This window comes from Etheostoma spectabile, unplaced genomic scaffold, assembly GCF_008692095.1.
Source record: "Etheostoma spectabile isolate EspeVRDwgs_2016 unplaced genomic scaffold, UIUC_Espe_1.0 scaffold00010038, whole genome shotgun sequence".
Classification (NCBI taxonomy): domain Eukaryota; kingdom Metazoa; phylum Chordata; class Actinopteri; order Perciformes; family Percidae; genus Etheostoma; species Etheostoma spectabile.
This window is the reverse complement of record NW_022603782.1, coordinates 1-14,062: the sequence shown is the minus strand read 5'-3', so window position 1 is coordinate 14,062 and position 14,062 is coordinate 1. Positions and strand designations below refer to the sequence as shown.

The 14,062-nt window shown below is 44.6% G+C and overlaps 1 protein-coding gene and 1 long non-coding RNA gene across 3 annotated transcripts; one reads left to right on the top strand and one right to left on the bottom strand.

Annotated features, from left to right (window-relative positions):
* Positions 1-2,963: 2,963 nt before the first annotated feature.
* On the top strand, positions 2,964-10,689 carry LOC116679259 (tripartite motif-containing protein 29-like). Its single transcript, XM_032508942.1, has 3 exons — positions 2,964-3,235; positions 3,286-3,406; positions 10,312-10,689. Exons 1-3 carry the CDS (start codon positions 2,964-2,966, stop codon positions 10,687-10,689), a joined length of 771 nt encoding a protein of 256 aa, XP_032364833.1.
* A 933-nt stretch (positions 10,690-11,622) lies between these two features.
* LOC116679260 (uncharacterized) lies at positions 11,623-11,954 on the bottom strand. Of its 2 annotated transcripts, none has more exons than XR_004329475.1 (2): positions 11,938-11,954; positions 11,623-11,713 (listed from the first exon to the last, which is right to left on the bottom strand). It is a non-coding gene; the product is annotated as an uncharacterized LOC116679260 (long non-coding RNA). The 2 variants fall into 2 exon arrangements; XR_004329476.1 differs by having other exon boundaries at positions 11,910-11,942.
* Positions 11,955-14,062: the final 2,108 nt, after the last annotated feature.

Here is a 14,062-nt window from a genome sequence, read left to right as displayed (position 1 = left end):
GGAGGAGGAGGAGTATGTGGTGGAGAAGGTTTTGGACCGCAGAGTGGTGAAGGGAAGAGTAGAGTTTCTGCTGAAATGGAAGGGGTTCTCAGAGTAAGTAGAGTCTAGAATATTAATACTTGGTGTTCTTGGTCCTGATATATATAGTATAGTATATTATATATTTAATATATTTACATATTGCAAATAAATGTCAGCATTGTATCACGCCCTCAAAGGTGAAGGTTGGTATTTTGACTCTAAGTTGCAGACCTACAAATAACCTTAGAAATAGAAAAAGGACTAATAGGAATGATGAATTAGAGTGAGAATGGATTGTCTAAAAACAAAGTGTGAGGAGATGTTCTTCTGTCTGCACTCACCTTTCCAGTGAGGAGAGAAACATGGGAGCCGCAAGACCACCTGGACTGCCCCGTCCTTACCGCTGAGTACATGCAGAAACACGAGAAGGAGGAGGAGGAGGTGGAGGTGGAGGAAGAGGAGGAGGAGGAGAAGGAGAAGGAGGGCAAGAGGGAAAGGTGTCAGGAGGCTCGGGAGACTCAGAGGAGCGGGGAGCAAGAGGAAGAAGGAGGAGGTGAGTGAAGGAAGAGGTTACTCCAGACTGAAGACTCCCAGAAATCTAATCTCAATATTAATGAATGCACAAAGAGGGTTTCACAAATGTCTTTTAGGATTATATATTATACCGTAACCTCAAAGAAGAAACGGTAGTAGTCATTAAACTCCGCACTCTGATAGTGGCGGGGGGGCAACACGGGCAAATAAAGGCCGGGGGAAATCAGAGAGGATAATCTCCTCAGGGCCTTTCATATAATGTGCAATCAAGTTCATCGTATTGTACATTTCTACCAATTTAATTAAACAGATTCATATGTTCATGTCACCCCTCCCCGCCCCGACTACGCCTCGATATCCTGTCCATAAATATTACAAACAGGATTGGTGACAAAGTGCAGCCCTGGCGGAGGCCAACCCTCACCTGGAACGAGTTCGACTTACTGCGAGAACCCCGGACACAGTTCTTGCTTTTGTCAAACATGCAGAAGCAGCTTCAGCAATTGAAACTTTGAACATTGTCCACTCAGGTTCAATGCCCCCAGCCTACTTTACTGCAGTAGACCTAGTCCAGCAACATAAAGACAACACCATACCCCCCTACAGATACAAGTGCAATGTAAAAATCTGTGGGAAAAATGTTACATTTACAACTTTCCTGACACTAAAATCCTGGATGACCCCCCCCATGTGTTACCGCTGGCTAAAGGCTGGCATATAAAAGGGAGGCCACACATGATCAGAAGTAGTATATTATCACAAACTAACAAACACTGGATGTTACATTTCCCATAATGCAACTCCATAATGGGGATGTTGGCAGATAATTAAGAAAGGTAATGCATCAGTCAAACTCTGTTCCACAGACATGCTCTAAATGTGGACATAGTTTCTAGTTTAAGATAGATCTCTACCGGCACCTCACTAACTCACTCTCTGTTTTTCTGTCTAGAAACGGAGAGGAAGAGGAGTCAAACATCACCGCTGTCAGCACTGTGACAAAACCTTCACATCATCAGGATATTTAAAGATTCATCAGAGAGTTCACACTGGAGAGAAGCCGCACAGCTGTGATCAATGTAGGGCAGCTTTCACACAGCAGAGACACATAAAAAGACATCAACGCAGTCACACTAGAGAGAAAACATACATGTATATTTTTGTATTCTTGTTCTTGCTGTGTGCAGATCCTTGTTACCCCTCCTCAGGAAATCCTGCCGTTAGTTGGCAGAAATGGCTGCGTGGCTGATACAGGTTTCATCAAATGTAGGCTACGTTAATGTGGTATAACACAATCATAACATTCAGAAATGAGCAAACTATATGTATGGCAAAATTGTTACCTTAACAGTTTTTAACGTTTTTCAATTGATTGCAAAAAAATGTGGTCACAGATTTACCTGTGACTCCATCTGGAAAATTATTTGCGATTTCGTATATTTTGACCCTCTGAATTTACCGTTGGACACACCTCCGCATGAGACGAGACCGCATGTGACGGGACGGATGACATGAGACGCCCAGGCTGCAGCCATACACTCTTGAGGAGATCAGATAGAATGCAGCTTTAAGGAGTCAGTCCCCCCCCTGCAGGAGATAGATATAATGCAGCTTTAAAGGAGTCCCCCCCCCCCCCAGCTGGAGATCAGATATAATGCAGCTTTAAAGGAGTCCCCCCCCCCCCCCCAGCTGGAGATCAGATATAATGCAGCTTTAAGGAGTCTCCCCCTGCTGGAGATCATATATAAGCAGCTTTAAGGAGTCTCCCCCTGCTGGAGATCAGATATAATGCAGCTTTAAGGAGTCCCCCCCCCTGCTGGAGATCAGGTATAATGCAGCTTTAAGGAGTCCCCCCCCCTGCTGGAGATCAGATATAATGCAGCTTTAAGGAGTCTCTAAATAACCTCCCGATGTATATGCGTATTTTCGCCCTTTAATACTACTTAGCATTATGTGTTGACATCACATTAGACTGTAATTAAGTCATAAATATTTTACCTTGACGTCAAATAAAGTGGACCTGTCATTAAGACACAAGACCAGTTTGGTGAGAGTGAACTCGGTATCAAGGTGATTAAGAGTTTTGAACAGATAATGTTACTTGTTGCCAAGTAACCATAGGCTGAAGGCTGAGATCAGTCTGTTCACAGGTTTTAAATATAATGTTTCTCTTTTTATTTCCTTTCTGTGTAGATATGGCTGCTGCAAACTATCTGCCATCTGAAGATCAGTTTCTGTGCTCCATCTGTCTGGATGTGTTCTCTGATCCTGTCTCCACACCATGTGGTCACAACTTCTGCAAAACCTGCATCACTGATCACTGGAATACTAATGACCAGTACCTGTGTCCCCTGTGTAAGGAGCTTTTACCAGAAGACTGATTTGAGGGTCAACACTTTCACTCTGAGATGGTCGCTCAGTTCAGACAATCAGCTCAACAGAAAGCCAGCAGCAGCAGCTCAGAGCAACAAGTGTCCAAACCAGGAGAAGTTCCCTGTGACGTCTGCACTGGAACCAAACTGAAGGCCCTGAAGTCCTGCCTGGTGTGTCTGGTCTCCTACTGTGAGATTCACCTGGAGCCTCATCTGTCAGCTTCACGTCTGAAAAGACATCAGCTGATCGACCCTGTGGAGAACCTGGAAGGCAGGATGTGTACGGAGCACGATAAACCTCTGGAGCTGTTCTGTAAGACCGACCAGACATGTGTCTGCATGCTCTGCACTGTTTTAGACCCAAGACGCATGATGTTGTTCCTCTAATAGAAGAATATGAAGAAATGAAAGCAGAGCTGGGGAAGACAGAGGCTGAAATTCAGCAGATGATCCAGAAGAGACGACTGAAGATTCTGGAGGTTAAATACTCAGTGGACCTCAGTGAGGAAGCTGCAGACAGAGAGATAGCAGAAGGTGTTGAGGTCTTCACTTCTCTGAAGGAGTCTGCTGAGAGAGGCCTGAATGAGCTCATCAACACCATCCAAGAGAAGCAGAAAACAAGAGAAAAACAGGCCGAAGCTTTCATCACAGAGCTGGAGCAGGAAATCTCTGAGCTGATGAAGAGAAGCACTGAGGTGGAGCAGATGTACGCTCTGAAGACCACCTCCATCTTCTCCAGAGGGCCCAGTCCCTAAACATCCAACAACCTCCACCCACCAAGGACTGGACAGAGGTCAGCGTCCGTCCATCATCATATGAGGGGACTGTGGTGAAAGCTGTGGTTCAGCTGGAGGAGACACTCAGTAAAGAGATGAAGAAGCTGGTTGAAGCCGAGCTGAAGAGGTCCAGCAGTATGCAGTGGATGTGACTCTTGATCCTGATACAGCTAATCTCTGGGTCTTCCTGTCTGATGATGGGAAACAAGTGAATCATGGTGATGTAAAGAAGAATCTCCCAGACAGCCCGGAGAGATTTTCTAAGTGTGTTTGTGTTTTAGGAAAACAGAGTTCTCTTCAGGCAGATTTACTTTGAGGTTCAAGTTAAAAGAAAGACTGCATGGACATTAGGAGTGGCCAGAGAGTCGATCAACAGGAAGGGAGACATCACACTGAGCCCTCGGTATGGTTACTGGACGATATGGTTGAGAAATGGGAATGAGTACAGAGCTCTTGCTGGCCCTGGTGTGCGTCTCTCTCTGAAGTCTCCTCCTCAGAGGTGGGGGTGTTTGTGGACTATGAGGAGGGTCTGGTCTCCTTTATGACGTAGATGCTGCAGCTCTTATCTACTCCTTTACTGGCTGCTCCTTCACTGAGAAACTCTTCCATACTTCGGTCCCTACCCTAATGATGGTGGTAAAAACTCTGCCCCTCTGATCATCTCTCCTGTCAGAGTAAACTAATCACTGATCTCATTCAGGTATTGATTCATTTTAAAGCAAGGGAACAAATGTACATATTCATATATTTACATCTTATTTTCTACAGAATCTGTTTCCTGTGGTGACTGATTTACACTTTATTCCATTTATTATCATATGTTAAATGTGCAGCAATTCTTTACAAATGAACTCAAACTTCATCTTGACATATCTGGTGTCTTTAGAAACTGATTTCTTCTGGAAGTTATAATAAATGTCTGTGGGTTTAACAGAGGTTTAAATAGATATCGTCTACATAACATGTGTCATAATCTATCAAATTAATGTGTTGATTATGTAAATGTAAATGTGCTGTATTTATATAGCGCTTTTCCAGTCTTAACAACTGCTCAAAGCGCTTTTACATCTACAGGAAACATTCACCATTCACACACATTCATACACTGTGGCTGGGGCAGGGATCGAACCACCAACCTTCCGATTGGCAGGCAACCGCTCTACCATTGAGCCACAGCCGCCCCTATATCCCAAAACCCCTATCTGATTATGTAATCAGATCCACATGTATTAGTATTTGATGAGCAGCCCCAGAAAACATATAGCTGAATATTTGATTGTGTGATGAAGCTTCATTTAAGAGTGAGGCCTATTCCATCCCATAATGTCTCCAGAACACAGTATGTGTCCTTGTTATACCGGGTAGAAAAAGTTAATGGATGCTTCTATCTTGTGTGAAAAGTCTTTTGGAAAATTACTGGTCACTTTGGCCATTTTTTATTGTTTCATGAATTCTGTAAGATGGTTTATGAGTCAAAGAAATGTGTAAATATGTGATTGTAGAATAAAAAGTGTAAATAAAGCAGGTGCTGAACACAAGGCCTGAGGAAGCAGTGACTTCATCACTAGAGGAAATGTTCAGGAAGCAGAGCTTTGTCAGCACTGCTGGTCTTTAATAAAAACTGGTCTACACAACAGGATGGGGACATGGTCTAATCAAATCTAGTTCAGATATCTAGAAAGTTCTTTCTCACTAGGAAGAATTAAATACAGATATCTGCAATAAATATCCAGTCTAGCTACTAAATATTAAAACAGCCACTTGTACTATTTAAGGATTTAAATGTAGTTTTGACTAATTAAAGTTGGAGATATCTTGAAAAACAATTTCTACCAGTAAGAATGTTATTGTGCATATCTTTAATTACCATCCTGACTAGTTAGAATATCCCTTTGACCAGGAGAAATGCTATTATTAATATCTAAATGTAATTACAGATAGGAGTGTGTTTAAATACTGACAACACATGTTGTATAATCTCTCTGAAAGACTCCAACAACTATAATTGATAAGTGCAGGGTATTAATTTAATCTTCTTGAGAGCTGACAGCCTTCCTCATGTCCGAGCTCGTCTCCATGACTCCCTGCTCTACTGCAGCAGCAGAACAGGCCTCCATGTAGACCACTAACTGGTGCTGGGACCCAGAACGACCACTAGATGGATCCTGACACGGTCATTTTTGGTTCCTATCCTCGAAGCTGGTCATGAAGGCTGGGTCGTGACCAAAAGAACGAGATTCAGGGTACAAGCGTCCGAAAAGGGTTTTGTCAGTCGGGGGGGAGGGGGGGTTAGAGATAGGGTGAGAAACTCAGACTTTCGAGAGGAGCTCGTAGTGGAGCCGCTGCTCCTTCACGTCAAAAGTAGCCAGTTGAGGTGGAACCAAACTGAAGGCCCTGAAGTCCTGCCGGGTGTGTCTGGTCTCCTACTGTGAGACTCACCTGGAGCCTCATCTGACCATGTCAGGTCTGAAAAGACATCAGCTGATCGACCCTGTGGAGAACCTGGAAGGCAGGATGTGTAGGGAGCACGATAAACCTCTGGAGCTGTTCTGTAAGACTGACCAGACATGTGTCTGCATGCTCTGCACTGTTTCAGACCACAAGACGCATGATGTTGTTCCTCTAATAGAAGGATATGAAGGAAAGAAGGCAGAGCTTACGAGCTATCCGACCATTGCGACTTCGGCACAACGAGGGAAGAGAATATCCGCGGCAGGATCGTTGTTGGGATATTAAATAAGGATGTCTCACATAAGCTGCAGTTAACCAAGGACTTAACGCTCGCGACAACCGTGGAGACGGTCCGGCAATCTGAGGAGGTGGCTTCACAAGTCAGCATGCAGGGAGAGGCAGCTGGGATGATAAACGAAATCACGAACAAGCACAATAAATTCACGAAACGCTATGGTAAGCCTAAAGGGGGTAATAATGGACAATGTGGGAAATGTGGAAAAGCCAGGCATAGTAAGGACGAAAACTGCCCCGCTAGAAAGTCCACATGCAACACATGCAATAAAGTTGGACATTGGAGCAGAGTGTGTAGGAGTGAAAAAACAGTGAGTGAGGTCACAGAGAAACCAGAAAAGTTGCAGCCTTATTTTCTTGGAGCTGTAAGTAAAACTGATGGCTCAGCTAAGCATTGGACTGTGGACTAGCATGTGGGTTTTACGCCAGCTCAGTTTAAAATTGACACAGGGGCCGATGTGAGCATCATCTGTGAGCAGACCTATAACAGACTCAAACCCAAAAGTCCACTGGAGCCTGCAGATATGCCACTATATAGCCCAGGGGGGGAGCTGAAGTGCATTGGAAAAATTCAGAGCACTGTTACACATAAAGGAAAGAGCTACCCACTCCTAGCATATGTCATTCGTGGACGCACAGTGAACAATCTACTCAGTAGACCACTTTCTGTCGAAATGAAGCTAGTGAGGATAGTGGACGAAACCGTGAGCAGCCATGGGCATGCACAAGCTTATGGGGAACATGGGACATTAAAGACTGAACCTGTACAAAAACAACTTAAAGACAATATTCAACCGTATACTGCAGGGCGTGTACCACTTCCGATGCTGGGGAAAGTAAAAGACGAGCTACAGAGGATGGAGAAAAATGGCATCATCGAGCGAGTAACACAACCTACAGAATGGTGTGCACCCATGGTGCCAGTCCTGAAGAAGAGCACAGGTAAAGCTCGCATCTGCGTTGATCTCAAGAAGCTGAACGAGGCAGTTAAGAGAGAACAGTACATCTTGCCTACTACAGAGGAGATAACTGCAAAACATAAGCGGAGCCACCATCTTCTCATCACTCGACGCCGCAAGTGGCTTCTTCCAAATACCACTCCACCCGGATAGCTGTAAGCTCACTACATTCATCACGCCGTTTGGACGCTTCCACTTCAAGCGGCTACCGTTTGGTAAACCAGTGCACTTGAAATCTTTCAGAGGAAATAGATGGAGACTCTTCAAGGACTGGAGGGTGTTGAGGTCTTCATGGACGATATTCTCGTGTATGGTGCCACAGAGGCAGAACATGACAACAGGCTGGAGAAGGTGATGCAGCGTATCGAGTCAGCTGGTCTAAAGCTCAACAGAGAAAAGTGTTCCATCAGGCAGAGTCAGCTGCGGTTCCTCGGCCACCTCATCGATAGGACTGGGATCCGGCCTGACCCTGATAAGGTGGAGGCTATTCGCCAGCTGTCACCGCCGGCAGATGTGCAGGAGTTGAAAAGGATACTGGGAATGGTTAACTAATTGGGTAGATACATCCCCAGTCTCTCAACTGTGGGACAATCGCTGTATGAACTTCTGAAGAACAAGAATACATGGAACTGGAGTCATGCTCAAGAAACAGCATTTGAACACATTAAAGAACTGTTGACTGTACCAGTACTTGCCTACTACGACGTGTCTAAACTGACTGCTGTATCGGCTGATGCAAGCAGTTATGGGCTAGGGCGTGTGCTACTACAACTCCACGGGGAGCAGTGGAAACCTGTTGCACATTGCTCCAGACGTCTCACCGACGCTGAATCCCGCTACGCCCAGATTGAAAAGGAAGCTCTGGCGGGCGTTTGGGCGTGCGAAGGGTTTGACAGGTACCTAAACGGACTAGAGCGGTTCAAACTTGTAACAGACCACAAGCCGCTCGTACCCCTCATCAACAGCCGCAGCCTGGATAACGTACCCTTGCGTTGTCAGCGTCTGCTAATGAGGCTCGTGAGATTCAACCCAGTTGCGGAGTACGCTCCAGGGAAAACCCTCATGTGGAGATTGACACGCACAAGGATGTGGCGTGCTACGTAGCTAGCGTGGTGGAAGGGATTCCTGCATCTACTAGCAAAATGGAAGAAATCAGGACCGCAACAGCAGTGGACAAAGAACTGCAGTCCGTCATAACACTCGTAAGGAGAGGATGGCCTGAACACATAAGCAAAGTGGCTATGGATGCCAGAGCGTATGTCCAAGTTAAATCAGAGCTGTCTGAATACAATGAATTACTTCTAAGAGGTAGCAGGATCGTCGTGCCTAAGCCAATGAGAGATGAGATTCTTCTAAAAATCCATGAAGGACACCAGGGCCTGATTAAATGCAGAGATAGAGCATCTTCATCGGTGTGGTGGCCTGGGCTTGCTTCCGAGATGAACAAACTTGTAACCTCATGCCAGCGGTGTGGTGAGCTGAAAAGAACACAACAAAAACAACCTCTCATCTCTACACCACTTCCTGAGCGACCCTGGAAGAGAGTTGCAATGGATCTCTGTGAGCATGAACCCCAAAATTACCTGGTAATTTCAGATTACTACTCCAGATTCATTGAGATTTTGTATCTTTCCTCGACGACGGCTGGACAAGTCATCCAAAAGCTAAAAACAGTTTTCGCAAGATTTGGCATCCCAGATGAAGTGGTGAGTGATAATGGTCCCCAGTTCTCTGGTACAGAGTTTCAAGAATTAGCCAGGCGGTTGGACTTCAAACACTGCACTTCTAGTCCTCATCACCCGCAAGGGAACGGACACGCAGAGAGAGCGGTACAGATCGCTAAGAAAATCCTCAAACAGGAAGATCCAGTGATGGCTCTAATGAGCTTTAGGTCTACTCCCTGCTCCACTGCAGGCTTCAGTCCAGCTGAGTTGTTAATGGGGAGGCGAATAAGGACCACACTCCCCTCCTTGGAGAGAAACCTTACTCCAAAATGACCCGACCTAGCCGCCATGAAAGAAAAGGACCGGCAGGAAAAGGCAAAACAGGCTCATTACTTCAACCGCCGTCATGGAGCCAGACTCTTGCCTGCCCTGCAGCCAGGAGATGCTGTATTCTCCAAGTTGGATCATGAAAAATCATGGTCTTCACCTGCGGTGATCCTGAGTAACAGCAGCACTCCAAGATCATTCGGCATCAAGACACAGCAAGGGGCTGTGCTGCGGCGAAATTGCCGCCACCTTCAACCTAGGCCAGTTCCACAGCCAACGTCGGCATTGCCCGGTGAGGCGACAGAGACAGGCACCCACTCCGACAGTGCCGTGGTAGAGACTGCTCCTGTCAGTCAGAGTGAGGCAGCACCCTTGGACCCTCTTCTCAACCAGATTGTGACCAGATCTGGACGAGTTTGCAAACCAGTCACCAGGCTTAACCTGTAGACCTGTGGCTGTTTGGGACAGTAGGGACAGGGGGAGAATGAGTATTGCCACTGATGTTGTTGATATTGCTCATGGTAAACTCAGGTTACTGAAATTAATGTGGCAATTTTGAGTTAAGAATCTGTAATTGATGACAGTACCACAACGGGAGTTCAGTACGTTTTGGTTTGTGTGCCTACAGTGGTGGGGTTGTCACAATAGTGATTTTCCGTTTGATTTAATGTGTTAGGCCAGAAAAAAGGGAAGATGTCATAGAAGGATGTTTATTTGCCTGTTCATTACTATGGGTTTTACGGTAGCACAGAACAGATGAGATCTCGCTATAGCCTTGCCTGTTATCGCGAGACGGGTGTGTGATTTGACGGGCTACTACTGCGTGTGTTAAAATAAACACATAGCTCCGGCTAAAGAGTATTAAGCCTTCGGAATTATCATTTTACAGAAGAGACGACTGAAGGTTCAGGAGATCAAACAGTCAGTGGAGCTCAGTGATGAAGATGCAGACAGAGAGATAGCAGAAGGTGTTCAGGTCTTCACTTCTCTGAGGGAGTCTGTTGAGAGAGGCCTGAATGAGCTCATCAACACCATCAAAGAGAAGCAGAAAACAACAGAAAAACAGGCCGAAGCTTTCATCACAGAGCTGGAACAGGAAATCTCTGAGCTGATGAAGAGAAGCACTGAGGTGGAGCAGCTCTCACGCTCTGAAGACCACCTCCATCTTCTCCAGAGGGTCCAGTCCCTAAACATCCAACAACCTCCGCCCACCAAGGACTGGACAGAGGTCAGGGTCCGCCCATCTTCATATGAGGGAACCACCTGGGAATATCAGGGATGGCCCCCATGATGACGTTGTTTTTCCGACATCCAGTGTTCACATGGTCAGGATGCGTGTTCTTCTTCTGTTAAATTGCTGTTTGACATTAAAAACCTGTTGAATGACTGCCACCACACGACAATGAACAGTGTGCAGAGACCCCTGAAGGTTTCTGTGTTTGCAGAGACCCCTGAAGGTTTCTGTGTTTGCGGGGACCTCTGAAGGTTTCTGTGTTTGTGGAGACCTCTGAAGGTTTCTGTGTTTGTGGGGACCTCTGAAGGTTTCTGTGTTTGCGGGGACCTCTGAAGGTTTCTGTGTTTGCAGAGACCTCTGAAGGTTTCTGTGTTTGTGGGGACCTCTGAAGGTTTCTGTGTTTGCAGGGACCTCTGAAGGTTTCTGTGTTTGCGGGGACCTCTGAAGGTTTCTGTGTTTGCGGGGACCTCTGAAGGTTTCTGTTTGTGGGGACCTCTGAAGGTTTCTGTGTTTGTGGGGACCCCTGAAGGTTTCTGTGTTTGTGGGGACCCCTGAAGGTTTCTGTGTTTGCGGGGACCTCTGAAGGTTTCTGTGTTTGCGGAGACCTCTGAAGGTTTCTGTGTTTGCGGGGACCTCTGAAGGTTTCTGTGTTTGCGGGGACCTCTGAAGGTTTCTGTGTTTGCAGAGACCTCTGAAGGTTTCTGTGTTTGCAGAGACCTCTGAAGGTTTCTGTGTTTGCGGGGACCTCTGAAGGTTTCTGTGTTTGTGGGGACCGCTGAAGGTTTCTGTGTTTGTGGGGACCTCTGAGTGTTTTAGTGTTTGTGGGGACCTCTGAAGGTTTCTTTTTTTGTGGGGACCTCTGAAGGTTTCTGTGTTTGCAGAGACCTCTGAAGGTTTCTGTGTTTGTGGAGACCTCTGAAGGTTTCTGTGTTTGTGGAGACCTCTGAAGGTTTCTGTGTTTGTGGGGACCTCTGAAGGTTTCTGTGTTTGTGGGGACCTCTGAAGGTTTCTGTGTTTGTGGGGACCTCTGAGTGTTTTAGTGTTTGTGGGGACCTCTGAAGGTTTCTGTGTTTGTGGGGACCTCTGAAGGTTTCTGTGTTTGCATAGACCTCTGAAGGTTTCTGTGTTTGTGGGTACCTCTGAAGGTTTCTGTGTTTGTGGAGACCTCTGAAGGTTTCTGTGTTTGTGGAGACCTCTGAAGGTTTCTGTGTTTGTGGGGACCCCTGAAGGTTTCTGTGTTTGCAGAGACCCCTGAAGGTTTCTGTGTTTGTGGGGACCTCTGAAGGTTTCTGTGTTTGTGGGGACCTCTGAGTGTTTTAGTGCCTCCATCTCAGCTGGACCTGTAGCCCTTATATTGTTGCTATGGTTACTTTATGATCAAATATCAGACGGTATAAACTACATGTGCTTTGTGTGCTTAATGTACAATAAGTAACTAGTAACTAAAGTAACTAAAGCTGTCAGATGAATGTAGAGGAGTAACTAAAGTAACTAGTAACTAAAGTAATTAGTAACTAAAGCTGTCAGATGAATGTAGAGGAGTAACTAAAGTAACTAGTAACTAAAGTAATTAGTAACTAAAGTAACTAGTAACTAAAGTAACTAGTAACTAAAGCTGTCAGATGAATGTAGTAGAGTAACTAAAGTAACTAGTAACTAAAGTAATTAGTAACTAAAGTAATTAGTAACAAAAGTAACTAGTAACTAAAGCTGTCAGATGAATGTAGTGGAGTAACTAAAGTAACTAGTAACTAAAGTAACTAGTAACTAAAGTAATTAGTAACTAAAGTAATTAGTAACAAAAGTAACTAGTAACTAAAGCTGTCAGATGAATGTAGTGGAGTAACTAAAGTAACTAGTAACTAAAGTAATTAGTAACAAAAGTAACTAGTAACTAAAGCTGTCAGATGAATGTAGTGGAGTAACTAAAGTAACTAGTAACTAAAGTAATTAGTAACAAAAGTAACTAGTAACTAAAGCTGTCAGATGAATGTAGTGGAGTAACTAAAGTAACTAGTAACTAAAGCTGTCAGATGAATGTAGTGGAGTAACTAAAGTAACTAGTAACTAAAGTAATTAGTAACTAAAGCTGTCAGATGAATGTAGAGGAGTAACTAAAGTAACTAGTAACTAAAGTAATTAGTAACTAAAGTAATTAGTAACACAAGTAACTAGTAACTAAAGCTGTCAGATGAATGTAGAGGAGTAACTAAAGTAACTAGTAACTAAAGTAACTAGTAACTAAAGCTGTCGGATGAATGTAGTGGAGTAACTAAAGTAACTAGTAACTAAAGTAACTAGTAACTAAAGCTGTCAGATGAATGTAGTGGAGTAACCAAAGTAACTAGTAACTAAAGTAACTAGTAACTAAAGTAACTAGTAACTAAAGCTGTCAGATGAATGTAGCGGAGTAACTAAAGTAACTAGTAACTAAAGCTGTCAGATGAATGTAGTGGAGTAACCAAAGTAACTAGTAACTAAAGTAACTAGTAACTAAAGTAACTAGTAACTAAAGCTGTCAGATGAATGTAGAGGAGTAACTAAAGTAACTAGTAACTAAAGTAACTAGTAACTAAAGCTGTCAGATGAATGTAGCGGAGTAGAAGTAGAAAGTGGCAGGAAAATTAAGTTAAGTACCTCAACATCGAGTAGAGTACTGGAGTAAATGTACTCCATTACTCTCCGTCAGTCACTCACCACTGCAGGAAAACAGCTGATAATTATAATATAAATATAATTAACTCGTTAACAAGAAATAAACTGAAGAGACAACGTCACCGTTTGTTCAACAGTTTTATTTGTGTTTCCCTACAGAGGGCCGTCTTCAAAATGAACCGTTTACTTTGTAGAAAGAGTTTCCACGCAGAGAGAACGAACAAAAAGACGACGGACAACAATAAATACTTTTATTTTGTGGAGCGTTCGTGCAGAGAGACGACTCTTCGACTGATATCGTAGTAACCATGGAGACGGGTCGTAGGCCTACTGTCAGAGGAAGCAGCGGATTCATGCGATCGCCAAAAAAGAATCTGCAGCCGGTTTTTAAACAAATAAAAAACCAATTAAAAATGAAAATGAGAGCGTTGACACTGGAGATGTTCAGATGCTGCTCAGCGAGTACTGGCGTGGACGCCCCCATCCGATATGTAATCTAGATCAGAAGAAAGGGGACGCCACGGGACCTTTAAAAGAAGCTCATTCGTGTTCTTTTTCCGTTACGACCGCTGTCAAACTGGAAAATAAAAGGGCGGCATTTAGCAAATACTCACAACTCAACAAAACACACAACACACACACACACACACACACACACACACACTGCACATACAGAAACGATGCAAGAAGCACACAACCCCCGAAAACAAATGCAACAAAGAAACGCTGAACCCACGTTACACCACGGACGCTCTCCAGGCCTCTAGGGTGGGGG

Excerpts from the sequence above, each read along its gene's own strand:
- LOC116679259 (XM_032508942.1), top strand. The coding sequence starts at position 2,964 with ATGGTCGCTCAGTTCAGACAATCAGCTCAACAGAAAGCCAGCAGCAGC. Across the intron at positions 3,236-3,285 it reads CACGATAAACCTCTGGAGCT|ACCCAAGACGCATGATGTTG; the intron begins GTTCTGTAAGAC and ends GCACTGTTTTAG. Across the intron at positions 3,407-10,311 it reads GACGACTGAAGATTCTGGAG|ATCAAACAGTCAGTGGAGCT; the intron begins GTTAAATACTCA and ends AAGGTTCAGGAG.